Source organism: Aphidius gifuensis, linkage group LG2, assembly GCF_014905175.1.
Source record: "Aphidius gifuensis isolate YNYX2018 linkage group LG2, ASM1490517v1, whole genome shotgun sequence".
NCBI lineage: Eukaryota > Metazoa > Arthropoda > Insecta > Hymenoptera > Braconidae > Aphidius > Aphidius gifuensis.
Genome location: NC_057789.1, coordinates 28,250,053 through 28,269,946, shown reverse-complemented (window position 1 = coordinate 28,269,946; position 19,894 = coordinate 28,250,053). Strand labels below are relative to the sequence as shown.

The following is a 19,894-nucleotide window of genomic DNA, read 5'->3' as shown; positions in this document are numbered from 1 at the left end:
TAATGTTTTTTTATTACAAAAAAAAATTTAAATTAAGTAATAATAATGAACAAAAGAAAAAAACATTCGTATGATTTTAAAACGAATTAAAATAAATAAAAAATTGTTAAATCAACCAATCATCAAACGTTTTCTTCCTCTTGCTCTGACATCTTCATATTTTTTGACAATTTCTTTACGTTGTTTAGCATCAGCTATTGATTGTTCATATTTATTTAAAATTATTGAAAATAATTTTGGTACTTGTGAGTGTGAACTCAATAATGAACGTTCTAAAACATATAAATCAACAGCTTTATCTTCAGCAGTTGAATCAACTCTTGCTAAACCAAAATCAATAAACACAAAAGCATCACTTATATTTTTATCATCATCCAATTTATAATTATCAAATATTTCATTGTTAACTAATATATTTGATGTTGTTAAATCACCATGAATTAAATTTTTCATATGTAATTTTGCTAAAAGTACACCAAGTGATTCACCAATCCAATCAAGCCATAATTTTTCATCAATATTATTCAACAACATACTTTCAATATAAAGTTTTAAAGTTTTTGCATTATTTATAAATTCCATGTAAATACTACGTTCATCAAGATCAACCAGATAAATTGTTGGTGTCACTATACCTGTTGATGAAAAAACATCAAAAATAAATACAATATTATTTATTAATTTACAATTAATTTATTTACCTGCACTTTTAGCTCTAACAATTGCTTTAACTTCATTTTTAATTCTTTCTTTTGTTAAATTTTCATCAAGCTCAGGATGTCTATATTTTTTGATAAATCTTTCTTTTAATAATGTCTCTTTTCCAAGATATTTACCCTTGTAAATTCTTGCCTCAGCACCTTGGCAAATTAATTCATATCCAGGTTTGTCAAACATAATTCTGTAAATTAAAATTACACAATGATTATTTATTAACAAATTATTTATATTATTAAATTTAAATCTACCTGAATATATTGTTTAATTGTTTAACAAAATATTATTTATTTAATTTATTGTCAGGATGAGATGATATTTTTTTGTTGTCATTTGTAGTTTTATTGTTTACCACATGATTTTACTTGACGCTAGCGTTTTTTTATAAACACACACACTAATGTTAAATTGTCAATGTATATGTGTATTGTGTATATGTACATAAATTCTTAGGAGAGAGTCGAGAAAGAACAATCGAACAATTTTATAAGAGAGAGCTCGCTTGGGGTTCGCCTGAGTAAATTTATAAAATTTTAATTATTTAATTACCACAATTTTCAAGTAAAAAAATTATTCATTTAAAATTCTAAACTAAAAATAAACATAATATTAATTAAAAATAATTTTTCTAATATACCTATAAATAGAAATGAAGACTAGAAAAATAGATCCAACTTGTTTGATTGCTGAAGTTTATAAACGACCGGCATTGTGGAATGCTGATCATCATATGCATTATAATCGTGATGCGGTTGATCGAATTTGGGAAGAATTATCAGTAGTATTACAAACACCATGTAAGTATAATTAATAATTAAAAAATTAATTTAAAAAATTTAAAATAATAATTTGATTAACAGTGGCAATGATAAAATCAAGATGGAAAGGTTTACGTGATACAATGCGTTTAGAAATGAAAAAAAGAAAAAGATATAAACAAAATAAACAAGCTCATCGTCCAGTATGGAGTTATTATAACGATTTAAAATTTTTAAGAAGTCAAATATTACGTCGTTCACAAACACTAGCATCAACATCAATATCTGATGAATCAAATTCAAGCTGTATAACTGATCCTGATAATTATGAATCATCTGATTTATCAGATGATAATTCATCAAATAATTTACACAACAACAAAAAGCATAAATCAATTAATAATGATTTAAATAATAAAAAAATTAATTCTACTATTGAAAATAAAAATAGCAAAGTCGATAAATTAATTAAAGAATCATCATCAAATTGTTGTCTTGATGGTGCACCAGGTACATCAGTTGATGATCCAACTGTAATCATGATTAAAGATGAACATTCAAGTTTAATAAGCTATGATTTACCTGATCCATTAAATAACAATAGACAAATAAATTTACAACAAATTGATAATACAAATTTAATTGATGATAATAAACATGATGATGATGATAATTATCACTTTCTCGTTAGTCTTTTACCACACATGAAAAAACTAACTGACGAAAGGAGAATGTTTTTAAGAATGAAAATTCAAGAACTTGTTTATCATCAAGTTTATAATAAATAACAAATTAAATTATTATTATTTTATAATTTAAAAAATGTAAATAATAGTTTTATTTATTGTTAATAAATATTTTTACTTCCAGTGATGTAATTTTGTTTTATTTCTAGAAATATTTGTTACACTTTTTGCATGATTAATTTACATGATTAATATCAAGTGTCATTTTTAATAACAAATATATTTAATAACATAATGAAAGTTTTAAATAATCTTAACATAGACATTTGGGGAAAGTTATATATATTTTTTTTTAATACTTTTTCCAAGAATATAAAGACCACTGGCCGTTAAATTCAATTCAATTTCTTCTTTTTATCTAAAACCTGTTTTTTTTTCTTTAAATAAAATGACAAATTTTTTTCATCATCAATATATATATAAATTAATTTTTTTTTTTTAAATTCAATATATTTTTTGTGTATATTTTTATATTTATCGATGAGGAGAGAAGATGAAAAAAAGCGCATGCGCATTTTTTTGAAACGCCTCGTTGATTATCGTCTTACATCGGCAATTTACGGTCAAATAAAAAATAAAAAAAAAAAATTAGGATACACTCTCTTACCACCTTGCTCGATTCAACACACATACATACGTATTTTTGAAAAAAAAAAAAAAATACAACTCCCACCAAAAGGACAATTCCACAAATACCTGCATGAAGCTATTGTTGAATTTGTACCGTTTTCTACCTGTTTATTTGTCTCGTCTGTGTGTGATGATGATCATCAAAGCCTCAAAGGTGTGTTGGAGAATGTCGAAGGCTGGTACCATACTCGTGATTCATAGCGACAGTACAACATTGCATTCCAATAAATAATAAACTTAATAATATATTTTTAACAATTAAAAATATTATTTAAATTTAATTGTTGTTGTTGTTTTTAAAAGTATACAGGTGATAGTTATTATTAGTTAATTGTGATGATTGATGTAAGATCAAATTGACAATGTTGTGATTTTTTTTATTATAATTTTTTTAATAAAAATAATAACAATAGACGTCATTATTGTTTGGAGTGTTTTTTATTTTTGGTGACAGTGCAAATGTATTATTTCATTCGGAGTTTAAATATATGCTGAGTTGAGAAAAAAAATTGAAAAAAAATCAGGTAACAAATCATGGCGTCAATTTTATATTGTTTTTTTTTTTTTTTTTTAATTATTATTATTTATTTTTGATATAATTAGAGTTAATAAAAAGTATTGTCATTCGTTGGATGACTTCCGTTTAAAAAAATATTGTGTGGGAAAATATACTTACTTGGTATTTTAACAAATGTTTTTTTTTGTTGTTTTTTTTTTTTTTTTTTATCTTCTTCAAGTGATGGGAAAGTAAAAAAATATAGGTATATTATTTTATTTTTTTTTTTTGAGGTCATATACCTACTGATATCGATTTGAATACAGGTTGTTGCAAAATATTTTTATTAGATATGGTAATTTTAAATGCATATATGTATGCTATTAAATTTATTTGTAGAGTTGATGTTGATTTATTATTTTGATGGTAAAATTATTATCAAGGATTTATTTTAATTTAATGTGGAGGTTTTTGGAAGGGAGGATAATGTTGGGGTAGGTTTTTTATGTACATCCAAAAGGTCATTTTTATTTTCAAAATTTATAACTAAACAAAAAGTACATTCACAGTAAAAAATAAAAGTAACAAAAAAAATTATTATTCTGCTCCGAAATTAAATTTAAAAAAAAAAAATTAAATTATCATAAATTTATTATTTAAAAAACTAGTAAAAAAATAATATAAATTTTATAAATTTATAAATAAACAATTAAAAAATATTTAAACAAAAAAAAGAGAAAAATTTATTACTATTTTGCTCCAAAATTAATTCAGAAAAAAAAAATAAATTATCACGAAATAATCATCTAAAAAACTAATATAAATTTATTAATAAACAATTAAAAATAATAAAAAAAAAATACTTTCTCAGTAGAAAATAAAATAAAAAAAAAAAAATATTATCTTGCTCGAAAACTAGTTTAAATAGAAAATAAAAAAAAAAAAGTTAAATATTGATATCTAAAAATAAATATTTATATAACAAACAAATCACGATGTTTTTGATAAATATTAATGTGTCATATTTAATTTTTCCATTTCAGATAATAATAATAAATTTTTTTAAAAAAAAAGAGGCGTTATTTGATTAAATATAGGATGGTAATCTCTCAATATACAACGGAACAATGTTCAGTGTCAAGCAGTGGTGTTTATGAAACAAATAGTACCAGTGACATTGACGAAATAAATCGTCAAAATATAACATCAACAAGTACTCAATTAACTAATAACAACAACGACAATAATGCATCAAGTGATAATTTGATAAAATCAATAAATGATGTTAATAAAATTGAAAACATCGAAACGACAAATATTGTTGGCCGTAAATTGGTCAACATTAAAATTCCCTCGACAGGATGCAAAAGTCAAAGTGGTCCACCCTCATTATCAACAACAAATGATGATTTAGAAAATAATAATAATTCATTAACTAAAAATACATCAACAAATAATAATAATAATTCAAATAAATTTCAAGAAGAAAGTTACGAGGGTTTTGGATACGCAAGAGTTGATGCTGATATTGATACTGAAATTGAAACTCCAAATGATGAAGCCAATTGTTCAACACCATCACCAACAAATGGTCTACAATCTTTTGGGTATATAATTTTAATTTTTTCTTATTTTTATTATTATTTTGCAGCTTACGTGTTGAACAAAAAAAATTAATAAGAATGACCTGGTATGATGCGACATATTTTTTTTTTTGATGTATAATTTATTTGGATAAAAATAGAATTGAATCGATTTTAATAAATAGTATTTTTAACTAATTTTGATGGCATGAATATGATAGTGGCTATAGAATCATAAAACATTGTCGTGTCTACTAGAAAAGTTGATAATAAAAATGTGTTATTGCTTTTTAATATTTTTTTTTTGTAAATATAATTTTCTTTGTTTGTTTTTTTTTTATTATTAACATGTTAAAAATAAATTATTTAAAATTTATATTTCCTGTGAATCATTGAGTATATGATGAGCTTTCTAAATTGATGATATTTATTATTTATTATTATTTTTTAAAATGATTTTTATTTTGTTTTTTTGTTGATGTAGAAAATTAAATAGTGCAGTTAGTCCAAGCTCAACTCTTGGTCGCCATACTTGGCTAAGAACTTCATTGAGAAAAGCTCCTTCTAGGTAAATAAATAAATAAATAATGTAATTAATTTAAAATAATAAATATTTAATTTTTTAATGATAGTTTGACCTCTGGAAGATCAGCAAGACAACTTGGATCCAACGCCTTAGCTAGGTATTAATAAATTTCATAGTATATATTTTTTTTTTTTAGATAAAAAAATAAGAAAATTAATTTTTTAATTATTATAGTCAACTTTATCGAAGTGGAAGCTTCAATAGTTCTGGCAGAGGTTCAACTTGTGACGCTACTGACGATATGTACAGTGACGTGTCACTTGAAGACGACGTTATGATTGATCTAAATCACCGGGTAGAATATTAAAAAATTTAACATAACAAATCATCATTGATTAAATAATTATTATCTAGAAAATTAATAATAAAATTATTATAATTTTAATTGTAGGTAAGAATGATTCAAGAACAAATGGATAATCTTGTTGACACTCAATCAGTTAGTGGTGAGCGTTATGCAAGGGTCAAAGAAGAAAATGCAACACTTCAAGCAAGAATATTGATGCTTGAAGAAGCTGCTAAAGATACAGAAGCTAGAGCTGATGAAAAACTTCAGGTTAATATAAAAAAAAAGCAATATACAATGAATGAATTAATTTATAAATTTATTTTATTTTAGTCTGAACAACGAAGACATCGTGAATGGACAAGTAGAATTGAACGTGAAAAACAATTACAACTTGAAAATTGTGCAATGAAAATACAAACACTTGAAATTGAAATAATAAATTTACGTGAACAATTAACAAGAATACGTGAACAATATGATAGTGAAAAAAAAGAAAAAATAAAATTAGAAAATTTATTAGATGATGCAAATACAGCATTACGTAATTCACAAGATAATGAAAAACAATTATTAATAAAAACAAATGAAATGAAAATATTACTTGATACTGCTAAAGATGAATTAACATTAAAAAATAATGATCGTCAAAGAATTGAAAGTTTATTATTAGAAGTTGCTAATTTAAATGTTAAAAATAAAAATTTAGAAGAATCAAGAGATGAATTACAAGCAGCAGCTGCTGCATTACATGCTGGTAGAGAATTATTAATGATGAATCCATTAATTGGATATGATAAAAATCCAAAAAGTCTTGCTGCTGAATTAACTGATGAGCTTGATGGTGAATTAAAAAATGACACAAGCACACCACGCACAATTGGTGAATTAGAAAAAGCATTAAAAGAACAACAAGATGTTAATGCACAGCTCAAAGGATATATTGATAATATTCTTTTGAATATTGTAGAAAATTATCCCCATTTACTTGAAGTTAAACAACCCAATTTATAAATTTTATTTTATCCACTTTGACTGTGCTCAAATAATTATTTTTATATTGAGTACATTAACTAGTTAATTGCCAACGTAAAAAAAAATAAACGAAAATCAAGCTAATCCGTCCTGAAACGATTAAAATAAAAAAAAAAAAATTGTGTGATTACTAATTTTATTGTCCAATTGTTTTGCTTTTTTTTTTTAGTTCAGTTTGGCACTGTATTATAGAAAAAAAGACAAATAACTTTAGCAGATTTAATGACTGACTTTATTGATGATCAAGCATGATCTGCCGATGGTCTTTCCAATATTAATTTAATTTTTAATTAACTCGACAATATTATTTCTTAATTAAATCATAAATATTAATAATTAAATATTTAATTAAACAATTAACAAACAATGATAAATTTGTTTTAATTTTCATGACATAATGTTTTTTTTTAATTAAAATTTTCATATGGTGATGGTGTCGAATTGCATAAAAAAATAATTATATTGTAATTTTTAAAATATAAAATGACAAGTATTTGTAATAAAAAAATTGGATATTATTAGTGATACAATGTAAATTTAAAATACTGCATTAAAATTTTAATTAAATATGGCTTATTTACAATTTACAATGATGATATTATAAATTTGTTTATATTAAATTATTATGATAAATAAATTATAGTATATTTTTAAATATTGTTTACTTTTTATTTATTTGTTTTCTATGGAAAAAAAAAAAAAATATTTCGATCAATTTAGATTGTTCCAATGGAGCCACTTGCTACATGATGTGACAGAGACAAAAATAAAAAAAAGAAACAATAATAAATTTTATCTGTCAAACTGTCAAACATTCTTCTATTTTGTAAATAAATAATATTGTTGTTTTATATAATATTAATAAAATGATGTCTGAAAAAGATTTTGCACCACTTAGTCCAGCTTGTGTACGTATGTTAAATGAAAAAGTATATGATAAAAGAAAACCAGCAGCACTTGAAATTGAAAAGTAAGGTTAAATAATAAATGAAATAATTAAATAAACAAATAAACTTGTAATATTAATTTTTGGTTTTAATTTAATATATAAAAATTTCAGAATGATTAAAGAATTTTCAGCAAGAAATAATACAGTACAAATAAAACGTTTATTAAAAGTACTTGGACAAGATTTTGCAGCATCACATAATGCAAATACACGTAAAGGTGGTTTAATTGGACTTGGTGCAATATCAGTTGGTTTAGGAAAAGACAGTGGTAAATATATTGATGATTTAATACATCCAATATTAACATGTTTTAGTGATCCAGATGTTAATGTACGTTATTATGCATGTGAAAGTCTTTATAATGTTGTTAAAATAGCAAGATGTGATGTATTACCATTATTTACTGATATATTTAGTGGTATAAGTAAATTATCATGTGATCCAGAACAACAAATTAAAAATGCAACAGAATTACTTGATAGATTAATGAAAGATATTGTAACTGATTCTGGTATGTTTGATTTACGTGCATTTATGCCAATATTACGTGAACAAATATATACTAAAAATCCATTTGGTAGACAATTTTTAATATCATGGGTATCAGTACTGGATGCTGTACCAGATATGGATTTTATAATTGAATTACCAGAAATTCTAGATGGTCTATATAAAATACTTGAAGATCCAACACCTGAAATTAAAAAAATAACTGATACTGTATTAAATGAATTTTTACGTAGTATTAGAGCAAATCCAACGAGAGTTGATTATTCTGGTATGATTAATATACTAATAACACATGCACAAAGTAATGATGAGTTATTACAATTAACAGCTGTAACATGGATCAAAGAATTTATTAATTTATCTGGTAAAAAAATGTTACCATATACATCTGGTATATTAACAGCAATATTACCATGTTTTGCATATGATGGTGATAATAGAAAATCAATAAAAGATACAGCAACACAAGTTAATCAATTATTAATGAAATTAATAACATCAAAAGATTATATTGTTGATAATAGTGATGATAAAGATGATGATAATAATAAACATAATGTTGTTGTTGTTGATGATGATGATGATGATACAATACTTGGTGAAAAATTAGATCTTGTTAGTGTTGTTGAAGTATTGACTAAAAATTTAATGCACACATCTGTACCAACAAAAGTTGTTGTACTTAAATGGATATATTGTTTGTTTATAAATATACCAGATAAAATGAATAATCATATTGAAGATTTATTTATTGTATTGATGAAAATACTTGGTGATTGTGCTGATGATGTTACACAACAAACACTTGTTGTATTTTCAGAAATTATTAAAACAGATAATATTAATTTATCATCTGGTAATAATAAATATTTTACAAAATTTATTATTAATTTATTAAGATTATTTTCTAAAAATAAAACTCTATTAGAAGAAAGAGGTGCATTTATTATTAGAGAATTATGTGTATTATTAAGTGCTGAAAAAATATATCGTATTATGGCGGAAATATTACTTGAAGAAAAAAATTTAAAATTTGCTTGTGTTATGATACAAGCATTGAATGTTATACTTTTAACAAGTTCAGAATTATTTGAGCTAAGAAATAAGCTTAAAGATTTAAATTCAAAGGTAAAAAAAATATTTAAATTATTTAATAAAGTTAAATTAATAAATGATAAATATTTTGTTTTAATTTTTAGGAAAGTCAAAGTTTATTTGTGTGTCTTTATGAATCATGGTGTCATAATCCAGTAGCAACAGTTGCACTATGTCTTCTTGGACAAAAATATTCTCATGCATGTGATCTTGTACGTTCATTTGCAAGTATTGAAGTAACTGTTGAATTTTTAACTGAAATTGACAAACTAGTACAATTAATTGAATCACCAATATTTACATATTTAAGACTTGAATTATTAGAACCAGAAAAAAATGAATATTTAGTTAGAACTTTATATGGTTTATTAATGATATTACCACAAAGTGATGCATTTTTAACATTACACAAAAGACTAGCTGCAATACCACCAACAAATTCATTAAGAAATAATAATAAAAATTCAATAATTGATCATAATTTTAAACAAAATAATGATATTGATTTTACAATGTTATTAAAACATTTTGAAAAAGTACAAGATATGCATAAAGAACATAAAAAAAGATTAAAAAAATTAAATTTACTTGTTGACAGAGATTCCATTGCAAATCAATTTAATGATGGTAATTAATTTTAATATTTAAACTATATTTTAATTTTATTTTAAAAAATTTTATTATATATTTAATAAATAAAATATTTAAATAACATTTTGTTTATCTACATTATCAAATTTATCATCTGTATTATTAATATTTAATTCATTATTTTTAAAACAATGATCATCATCAGTTAAACGATAAATACTATCAGCAAGTATTTTATTTTCATAAATAATTAAATTAATTTGTTGTTGTAAATCACAAATATTTCTCCATGTTTTAGCTCCATCATCACGTATTGAATCTGGAAGATTTGATGATTGTTCACTTGATTGACGATTTGGTAATCTTTCAATTAATTCTAATAATGATTCATGTCTTTCAGCACTTTCTTGATATAGCCTGTATGAATAATTTTCTAATATATCCTCATAATTATCAAGATCTTTATCTAGCAATTGACATTGTAAATATATTGTTTGTGCCATTTTATACCAATCAGCAAGTGATTCTGATCTTTGTATTATTGATGGTATACATTCATTTTCTAATAATAATTTCATTCTTCTTCCAGTTTCAGTAACTTTTATTCTTTCCAATACATGAAATTGTTCATCATTATATGTCAATGTTCTTGTTGCTCTATCACGTAATAAATGTTGCCAACCATCTCTTAATCTATCAACCAGTGTTGTTGCTCTTTGACTTGTTTTATTTTTCCATGGACATGATAATTGTCTTGTTGATGAATCCCATTCAGCTTTTAATATACCATCATGTACATATTTTTGATTTAATTGTCCAATTGCTGGTGCAATTTCACCAAACAACTGTTTACTTTTATCTTTTAATTCATTTTTCCAATCATGAATTTCTAAATCATTTAAAAATCTTGTTATTTCCATTGATTCTTGTTGTTTATCTATTTTTGAAAATTTATTTATTATTAATTTACCTAATGTTTCACATCTAACAACAGATATTGCTATTTTATTTATTGTATTTGTTAATTCTCTTAGTCTTTCAGTTTTTCCAACTAAACGTTTCAACTCAAATGACAATAAACCAATAAATGAATTAACTGAATCTTGTGATAATTTACTTGACAATGATAATCTATCAATTGTTCGTTTACATGAATGTCCAACAGAACATGTTAATTTTGCTTGACTTGCATCATTTTCAACTGATACAATATTTGCAAATACTGGAAATATTATTGGTGATTCACCAGTAAATTTATTTTTATCATTATTCATTGTTGATGATACAATTGATGTACCAGTTGTTGCTGTTGTTGATGTTGTTGTTGATGTTGAATCATTTGTTGGTACTGTTGTTGATGACGACGAAGTCAATGTTGATGATGATGACGTTGTTGTTGTTTGTAAATTTGTTGATAAATTATTACCATTAATAACAGCTGGTACAACATTATTATTATCTTTTGAAAATAATAATAATGGTGTATCAATAGTAATTTGTGATATTGGATAGCCTCTAACTGGTGTTGTGTCATTGATAATATTTGTAAATGGTATTTCACCAAGTAATATTATTTGTGTTGATGGTGATACATCAGTTTGTTCATGTATTGATGTACGTAGCACATGTAATTGATCATCTGGATGTAAATATATTTTAATTAGCTGCATTGTATGAATATTAAATATATGAAAATTTTTTCTACATAATATATCAGTAACTTGTGAAAAAAATCTATCAAAACTCCATATTCTTTGACGATCAACTTCAAGTAAACCAGCTAATAATGGTGTTACAATTTTTTTAATACCATAACTTAATCTACAATTATTTGGTAAATCACGATTCCATTCAATTGAACCATTTTCAGATGTTTGAATACCTGATATAACACCAGATGATTTTTTAGTTGTAATATAATACATTGTTTCTTTATTTCTTCTACCACCAAATGGACGAAATGGCAAATTACCAGTTGCAACATGATACAATGTTACACCAATACTCCAAAGATCAACTGTTGCACCAAATGTTTTACCAACTGGTTTACGTAATACAGCTCTTTCATACATATCAGGATGTAAATATTCTTCAGTACCATAAAGTGATACAAATTGTTGATCCTCTTGTAATTCTCTAGCAGCACCAAAATCAGTTAATTTATATATTGTTGAACCATCATCAGCAATATATTTCATAATATTACCTGGTTTTAAATCACGATGAACAAGATTATTATCTCTAAGATGTTTCATACCAGCACATAAATGTTCAAGTACTAATAAAAATTCATTTTCTGATAAACCATATGTATTTTCTGGATCATCCAAAATATTAAATAAACTACCACCAGTACATAACTCCATAACAATTACTTTACCACGTCCATCTTGTTCTTCTTCAATTGCTAATAATTTAACAATATTTTCATGTTTTACCTTTTTTAATACTTGAAATTCACGCATTTGTACATCCATTGGACGCATATGTGATAATTGATTAAATGTTTTAACAGCAACTGGTTGACCATTATTTTTATCAACACCTTGAAATACTGCTCCAGTTGCACCTTTACCAAGTACACTTGTTGTACACCAAACATAATTTGCAGAACCACGTAAATACGACATTTTATTATTTTTTTTTTCCACCCAAATTATCTAGAAAAATTAATTTAATTTTTGTATATTTATTTGTTATTTTATTTATATTTTTTTTAATACTTACATTTATAATATATTTTTTATTTTTAACACAGCCATTTATTAATCATTTATTTGTTAAACTTTCTTAATTTTTTTGTGTTGTAATATTTTAACAATAACGGTTTATTGCTCTATATTTTTTTGTTTTTGTTTATTTTTTTTATATTTGTTTTGACGTTTTTCTATGAGGTTATGTTATTGTTGTGTTTGACATGTTGACATTTTAATTCTGCATTAATAATATATAAATTAAATTGAATTATGTTTTATTTATTAAATCAATGCACATTTTCAACTGTATTAATTATTAATTGACGCAATTACACTTGTTGTTGTTGTTGTCAGTAAACAAGTGGATTAGTGGCGTTGTAAGCGGTGTAAAAAATAAAAAAAAACAACAAACATGTGTACTGAAAGTGGGTGAAATAATCATGCGATAAGAATGTGCAATATTTTATAATAATTATCTGTATGATTATATCTTTATAGTGCATAGCAACAGTTATGCTAAAAGTCTTGACTGGCTTGGACAGATTTTTTTAACACAATCACTATTCCCAAGTTGAATAATAAATACAACTGACAATATGTCAAAGAACGAAAACATTGGTATCATTGGCAGGTAAAAATATGATAATTAAATTTGTAAAAATATTTTCCTATTAATTAAATTTATATTTATTGGGTCTTTTAAATTTCAGTGGTCTCATTGGTAAAAGTTGGGCAATGTTATTTGCAAGTGTTGGCTACAACGTCACAATTTATGATGTTGTTCAAGAACAAATTGATAAAGCACTTGAAGACATTCAACAACAGCTTAAAAAACTTGAACAAGGTGGACTTTTACGTGGAAGCCTTAAAGCTGATCAACAATTTGCACTCATTAAAGGTAAAATTTTATTTAAAATAAATACATCAAGAAAATTAATAAACATAAATTATACATCAATTAGGTACATCAAGTATTACTGATGTATTAAAAAATGCAAAATTAATACAAGAATGTATACCGGAAAATTTGGATTTAAAAAAAAAACTTTATGCGGAAATTGATAAATATGTTGATGATAAAACAATTATATCATCATCAACTTCAACATTCAAGCCATCATTATTCTCAGAAAGTCTAAAGCATCGTTCACAAGTTATCGTTTCACATCCAGTAAGTTTTATCTGTTCTTTATTGATAAAAATATAGTCCAAGATAAGCAAGTAGTTCAGCATTGAAAAGCCAAGATGATAAGATATCTATAAATGATTTTTTCAATGATGAATAAAATTTTATATTATAACTTATAAGATGAATTTAATTTCAGGTGAATCCTCCTTATTATGTACCACTTGTTGAAATTGTACCAAGCCCATGGACAAAGCCAGAGATATCAGCAAAAACTAAAGAAATTATGACAGAAATTGGACAAAGTCCAGTTGTTTTTTCTCGTGAAATTGATGGATTTGCTCTTAATCGTTTACAGTATTAAATTATTTATTATTATTTAGCCTAATCAGTAATTAAATATGTTAAAAAATATAAATTATATTTTTTTAGATATGCAATTTTAAATGAAGCTTGGAGACTTGTAACTGATGGTGTTTTAAGTGTCAAAGACGTTGATACTGTTATGAGTGAAGGGCTTGGCATGCGTTACGCTTTTCTTGGTGCTTTTGAAGCAGCTCATTTAAATGCTGAAGGTACATTAATCATATAAGAACAAATATTATTAAAATAATTGTCAATATATTTTTTTTAGGTATGAAAAAATATTGCGAGACATATAATAAATCAATTTATGATGTCAGTGAAACATTTGGACCAACACCAAAATTTGTTGGACCACCAGCTGATGAAATATCAAAACAACTTGAAGAAATTTGTCCACTTGATAAACTTCAAGAACGTCGAGCATGGCGTGATCTTGCTCTTACAAAATTATCAATTCTCAAAAAAGAACTCAATTGATTTATTATTTTAAAAAAAAAATATATCAACTATAAATTTATCATGTGCAATTTAAATTTATCCAATAAATATAAATAAATATTTTTGATGAATAAATTATCAAGTTTTAGATTTTTTTTTTTGCAATAAATATTACTAGAAAAAATTTACACAGTTAAATTTTACATTTTTATTTCTTTAAACTGTGTGTGTTTCTGTGTGTTAAAAATAAATATAGAAAATTATATAAATTATTCATTTTAATATATGAATAATAAAAATACAATTGATTAATAATTATGTTTTTTTTTTTGTTTGTTTTAGTTAAATTATTTTTGATTAAATAATTGGTTTAACAGTTGTTATTTGTCGAGAAAATGACATAAGCATTGTTGGTTTAATTTTAACATTTTTTTGTAACCATGAATCAATAACTGGTATATTTTTTTCACTCCATTTTGATTCTTGATCAATATCATCAAGTACTTTTTCCATAAGTGAATCAGCTGAATCAAATTCACCTTGTTTATTTGCATATAATTCTGATACCATATCATATCCTTCTTGTGTACTAAATGATGATGTTGCTGAATTAACAATACCATTCCATAAATGTTTTTTATTTTCAAATTTTTGTTTAACTGTATCCCAATTATCAACAAGAAAATCAAATAATGTTGAATAACCAGCAGCACTACCAGTCAATGTACTGTATACTAAATGTATATCTGAATCAGTAAAATTTGTATTTTGACTTAATATTGTTATATTTAATAATTTTTCAATTTTTATTTTATCAACTGGACAACCAGCAAGTGTTTTTAATAAATATGTTCTTTCACTTTGTTTTCTTTCAAGTGTTTTTTGAGGAAAATTAATAACACGTTGAAGACCAAATTCCCATTCTTCCATTGTTCCCCATCGAAATACTGGACAAATAAATTCATTTGCCACTCTATATTTAAATGAAAAAAAACATTCATTAATTATTTTTTTTTATTTATTTATTAATGTCATTTAAACTTACGGATTTCCTTCATCAGGTTCATCATCTTTCATCCATTTTCTGTATTGTTCCTCTGCTTCTTTGACACAAGGAAGATAACCAGCACGACATAAAAAGTTTTTAACTAAACCACGCATATGAATTTTCCATGAAGGTTCATTTATTTGTGGTACTTCACCAAGTTGATTTTTATACAGTGGCTCAAGAAGACTAAATACATATGCCTGTTTAAATTTAAAAAAAACGAAAAGATATAATTCTATTTTAGAGGATTTGTTTTTTATAGAATATTTACTTCGAATTTTGCTGATACACTTCCAGAACCTTGTATTCTTCTTCCAACATGATCAATCATTGTAAAAAATGGCTCCCAAACAACATGGCTTGTTTCATTTTTTAAAAATAATGTCATATTCAAAGCAATGTCGAAACAAAAATTTCCAGCGTATGCCATGTTCCATGCATCGTGAAGTAATTTTGCACGTGTTAATACTGGTATCGATTCACGTTTTGGTCCTTGTAAAAATTCACTAATCATTGCCCAATTACACATGTCATAATTTACCGGAAACATACCTGTTAAAAAAATTTATAAATAATTATTTAATTTAACAAATAATCAATCGAAATATTTTTAAAAAATATTTTAATATTAATTTCGATTGACGAAATTAATTCAATAGCTACAACAAAATTTGTAATGCAAATTATTTAATTACCAATTTCTTCAGGATTAACAATAATAAATTCATTATTATCAATATCAGTTTCAATAGTTACAAATAAATCAGATTTTGTCATCCAAAAAGTTGGATATAGCTGGGTCAAATTTAAAGTATTTTCTGATATCATGACAATTGGAATATCCCAAGAATATGACATTTTTTCATTGGAAGGTGGTGCTGGTTCACGAAGATAAACATTCTATAATAAATAAATTAAAAATTTATTTACAAAATAAAAAAAAAAATAGTCAATCATTTTTTGCCTTGAAAGTATATTTAAAAAAAAAAAAAAACATATTACCTGTGTAAAATTTATGTTTCCGGTTTCGTAATTACGCGTTACCGTTACGAGTGGCACACGATCACGATTAATCCAAGGTGCTGCAATATTACTGATTGTCAGATCACTCGGTAATGTCAAATTATTTTCTAATCTCACTGTGTCAAGATGCATAAATATGTCATTTGCATAAAAACTTCGGCTAAAGAAAAATAAAAAAAAAAAAATGAAAAAACAACAAGTAATTATTTAAATTATTAATAATAATAATGATATTAATTAAAAAAAAAAAAAATCATATTGTATATTGTTTAAATAAATAAAAAAGGATATTGTATTTTTTTTTTTCTAGTTATGTGAATGGAGGTATTAAGAGGCTATTAAATGAGTAGTTTTATAGGAACATTTGTCAAGATAACAGTCGACTGTTAATGTTATTCAAGACCACAGGAAATCTTAATGTCTACTTTTATCAAAGCACATATGATCATAAATACACAAACAGTAAATTTTCTTGTGATATTTTATAAAATTATTTTTAAACATTACTTTGTTGCTGATTCATGAAGAAGTTTTTGAACACCTTTTCTAAATAATTCCTCGCTCATTGTGTAATTGAACATACGAAATATCAGCTCAGCTAATAAATTATAAATAAATAAATAAAATTGCATATAAATAATAAATAATAATTTATATTTTTACTTTTTGCTGATGCAGCCTCGTGTCTAATTCCAGCAACTCTTGAAAATGGAAATGTTTTTCCAAATTCATAATAAAGAGAATACAAAAGTGTCATTGGCCATTTACCCTCCATTTCATTTGGATCAATCTGTATAATATCAAAATTAAATTATAATTCAATAGATATATTTTTGTAAATTAAATATTAATATTAATCATCTACATCAACAGTTGTTTTTGATGCCAAAAATGAATTAAGAGCTTTGTTAACTTGAGCATCACTCCATCTAAATGGTGTAACTCTTTGTCCAATCCATTGATAAATCAACTCGTAGGCTGTGTTCCAAACAAGTGGACTACTAAGTTCACTTTCCCTTGAAAATAAAATTAATTAATTTTAGTTTGAATAATTTTTTTTTTCTCTATTAATTTATCAATGAAAAAAATTTATAATTAAATAAAAATATATAAATTACCTGAAAAACATTAGGCCCCAATTATCAGATGCTTTTGTTGCAGTATACATTGGCATTGCAACAAGATCAATTTTCGATATACCAATTGATATATTAAAATAATTTTGTAAATAATTAATAATTGTTACAATTTTATTTGGTACTTTTGATAATGTTGTTAAATATTCTTTTCTCCCCCATACTTTAATATCCAATGGATTACGACCTTCAATACGATTAACTGTTCTTGTTGGTGATAAACTCTCAAAGTCGGATATCATGAAGGCCAATTGATACGTCGACATTTCCGGTGTTTTTTCAAATATATCCATCAAGTAGTTGGGATCATTTGGTCTTTATTATTTAACAATCAATTTATATTAAAAATAATATTACAAAAAAAATTATTAAATAATTAATTAATATTCTTACACATCAGTTGTTATTTTAATTGGTGTATTTGCTCTGGCAATCATTGTTCTTGGTCTGATTATCGATAAATCAAATGTTGCTTTGTACTCAGGTTCATCAATACAAGGAAATAATTTTCTTGCATTATTGAGTCTTAAATGTGTTGCAACAAACACGCTAACAACAGTACGTCGTTTGAAAAATATAAACAATAATATTAATAAATAATTGATAATTATATTGTTATTGTAAAATTATTTTTTTTATAATATTTTAGATTATTTTTTGGTATAAACTTACTGTGCTTGCACCAGGGTATCCAAATATGAATTCATAAAAATTCCTGATGTTTCACTGGTACTTATATTACCAGTAAAATTAATATTTAATTGACATTTTCTTCCAACTGTATACCATTGTTGCAAGTCAATATTATATTCTGATTTTTTAGTATTATGTTCAAGACCAGCAATTGTTGCATTTTCCCATGTATCTCTTTAACGAATAATTTATTATTTAAATTTTAAAATAAATGAAAATATGATTTATTATTTGGAAAAATTTATAATTAATTGATGAAATTAACTCACGTGTTGTTAGTTAAACATTTTATATCAACTTCAGTAATATGCAGATCAGAATGTGCATCGAGTTTAATTCTTGAACCTTCAATAGACCATAATGCATCAATTTTAACTCGAGCTTTGAATATTGCATCTTTTGTTGATGGACGAATTTCCAATTGATAATTCAAAGGCTTCAAATCTCTTGGCATACGATATGCTGGTAATTTCAGGACATCATTAAAGTCAATACTACGTTTTGATTTTGTTCTATTCTGTAAGGAACAATACGTACATCCCTGAAATTTTTTATTTTATATTTTTACAATTATCATTAATTTATTTATCATTTATCTCTATATGATGATTTAATATTATTTACTATTTACTATCTAAATTAATTATTAAAAATACTCTTGTATATTTTATTTTGACAAAATAAATTTTTTTTTAATTATCCAAGTTTATAAATTTTTAATACAACCAATTAAAAACCATAATTTCACACTTACGTCAGCCAAGATAATTTGTAAAATCACAAACAACGCAATGTAAAATGCAAAAGAGGCAATTTGCCTCATTTTGATAAAACTTTTATAAAAAATAACCTACCACAAAGCTAACAACAACAACAATTAAATATTTATTTAAAAAATAAAATATAAAAAATATTAATATGTAACACTATTTTTACAACGTAATATTTGAAAATAAAATGAGTAGTGTAATACAAGGTAGCCCTTCGTCAACTGCCAATTTATCTTGTTACAATATTTAAATAATTTTTTCCTCTGTCTCTTCACTCCTCTGGACCAATTTCAACACCCCGGATTGAATTTATGCAACAGCTACATACAGGCAAGGTAAAAAAAAGCAAGTATTAACAAATATTATGAAAAAAAAAAAAAAAAACATGATGATGATGATTGTAGCCAGTGATTGGAGATTCACTTCAAGTACGGATTTGTCCCCTTAACGCCATCAGTATAATAACACATTTGTGGTACGAACACGTGGTTCAATCAGATGATTATCCAATTGGTTACATTTTATGTCAAATAGACGTCAATGGACCAATTCGTAAATGTTTTTAGTACAATAGGGAGACAAGATTTAACTCTAACTTATATTTTATCATTACAT

The 19,894-nt window shown here is 24.6% G+C and overlaps 7 protein-coding genes across 10 annotated transcripts; 4 read left to right on the top strand and 3 right to left on the bottom strand.

The window, feature by feature from the left end:
• Positions 1-12: 12 nt before the first annotated feature.
• LOC122850052 (EKC/KEOPS complex subunit Tp53rk) lies at positions 13-3,032 on the bottom strand. 3 transcript variants are annotated; one of them, XM_044149036.1, is made up of 3 exons: positions 2,956-3,032; positions 702-901; positions 13-635 (listed from the first exon to the last, which is right to left on the bottom strand). In XM_044149036.1, exons 2-3 carry the CDS (start codon positions 895-897, stop codon positions 112-114), a joined length of 720 nt encoding a protein of 239 aa, XP_044004971.1. In that variant the 5' UTR covers positions 898-901; positions 2,956-3,032; the 3' UTR covers positions 13-111. The 3 variants fall into 3 exon arrangements, with proteins under 3 accessions (XP_044004971.1, XP_044004970.1, XP_044004969.1); XM_044149035.1 differs by lacking the exon at positions 2,956-3,032 and adding an exon at positions 1,355-1,462; XM_044149034.1 differs by lacking the exon at positions 2,956-3,032 and adding an exon at positions 969-1,102.
• On the top strand, positions 1,175-2,286 carry LOC122850051 (putative uncharacterized protein DDB_G0292292). The gene is made up of 3 exons (XM_044149033.1): positions 1,175-1,278; positions 1,365-1,514; positions 1,578-2,286. Exons 2-3 carry the CDS (start codon positions 1,367-1,369, stop codon positions 2,261-2,263), a joined length of 834 nt encoding a protein of 277 aa, XP_044004968.1. The 5' UTR covers positions 1,175-1,278; positions 1,365-1,366; the 3' UTR covers positions 2,264-2,286.
• Positions 2,962-7,496, top strand: LOC122850050 (rab11 family-interacting protein 4). Its single transcript, XM_044149032.1, has 7 exons — positions 2,962-3,375; positions 4,391-4,954; positions 5,415-5,498; positions 5,563-5,613; positions 5,691-5,811; positions 5,908-6,072; positions 6,136-7,496. The coding sequence occupies exons 2-7, from the start codon at positions 4,446-4,448 to the stop codon at positions 6,814-6,816; spliced, it is 1,611 nt and encodes a 536-aa protein (XP_044004967.1). The 5' UTR covers positions 2,962-3,375; positions 4,391-4,445; the 3' UTR covers positions 6,817-7,496.
• A 56-nt stretch (positions 7,497-7,552) lies between these two features.
• Positions 7,553-10,106, top strand: LOC122850048 (protein VAC14 homolog). Its single transcript, XM_044149027.1, has 3 exons — positions 7,553-7,807; positions 7,898-9,425; positions 9,497-10,106. The coding sequence occupies exons 1-3, from the start codon at positions 7,704-7,706 to the stop codon at positions 10,025-10,027; spliced, it is 2,163 nt and encodes a 720-aa protein (XP_044004962.1). The 5' UTR covers positions 7,553-7,703; the 3' UTR covers positions 10,028-10,106.
• On the bottom strand, positions 10,037-12,613 carry LOC122850683 (serine/threonine-protein kinase TBK1). Its single transcript, XM_044149815.1, has 4 exons — positions 12,445-12,613; positions 11,410-12,390; positions 10,261-11,331; positions 10,037-10,041 (listed from the first exon to the last, which is right to left on the bottom strand). The coding sequence occupies exons 1-4, from the start codon at positions 12,611-12,613 to the stop codon at positions 10,037-10,039; spliced, it is 2,226 nt and encodes a 741-aa protein (XP_044005750.1).
• LOC122850047 (lambda-crystallin homolog) lies at positions 12,585-14,708 on the top strand. The gene is made up of 7 exons (XM_044149026.1): positions 12,585-12,600; positions 13,178-13,310; positions 13,390-13,577; positions 13,642-13,850; positions 14,005-14,162; positions 14,238-14,380; positions 14,440-14,708. Exons 2-7 carry the CDS (start codon positions 13,276-13,278, stop codon positions 14,646-14,648), a joined length of 942 nt encoding a protein of 313 aa, XP_044004961.1. The 5' UTR covers positions 12,585-12,600; positions 13,178-13,275; the 3' UTR covers positions 14,649-14,708.
• On the bottom strand, positions 13,670-19,594 carry LOC122850046 (aminopeptidase N). 2 transcript variants are annotated; one of them, XM_044149025.1, is made up of 13 exons: positions 19,264-19,594; positions 18,779-19,026; positions 18,489-18,683; positions 18,210-18,365; positions 17,799-18,131; positions 17,546-17,696; positions 17,344-17,470; positions 17,188-17,278; positions 16,660-16,840; positions 16,353-16,557; positions 15,929-16,209; positions 15,655-15,857; positions 13,670-15,582 (listed from the first exon to the last, which is right to left on the bottom strand). In XM_044149025.1, exons 1-13 carry the CDS (start codon positions 19,330-19,332, stop codon positions 14,967-14,969), a joined length of 2,856 nt encoding a protein of 951 aa, XP_044004960.1. In that variant the 5' UTR covers positions 19,333-19,594; the 3' UTR covers positions 13,670-14,966. The 2 variants fall into 2 exon arrangements, with proteins under 2 accessions (XP_044004960.1, XP_044004959.1); XM_044149024.1 differs by having other exon boundaries at positions 18,779-19,050; positions 19,264-19,513.
• Positions 19,595-19,894: the final 300 nt, after the last annotated feature.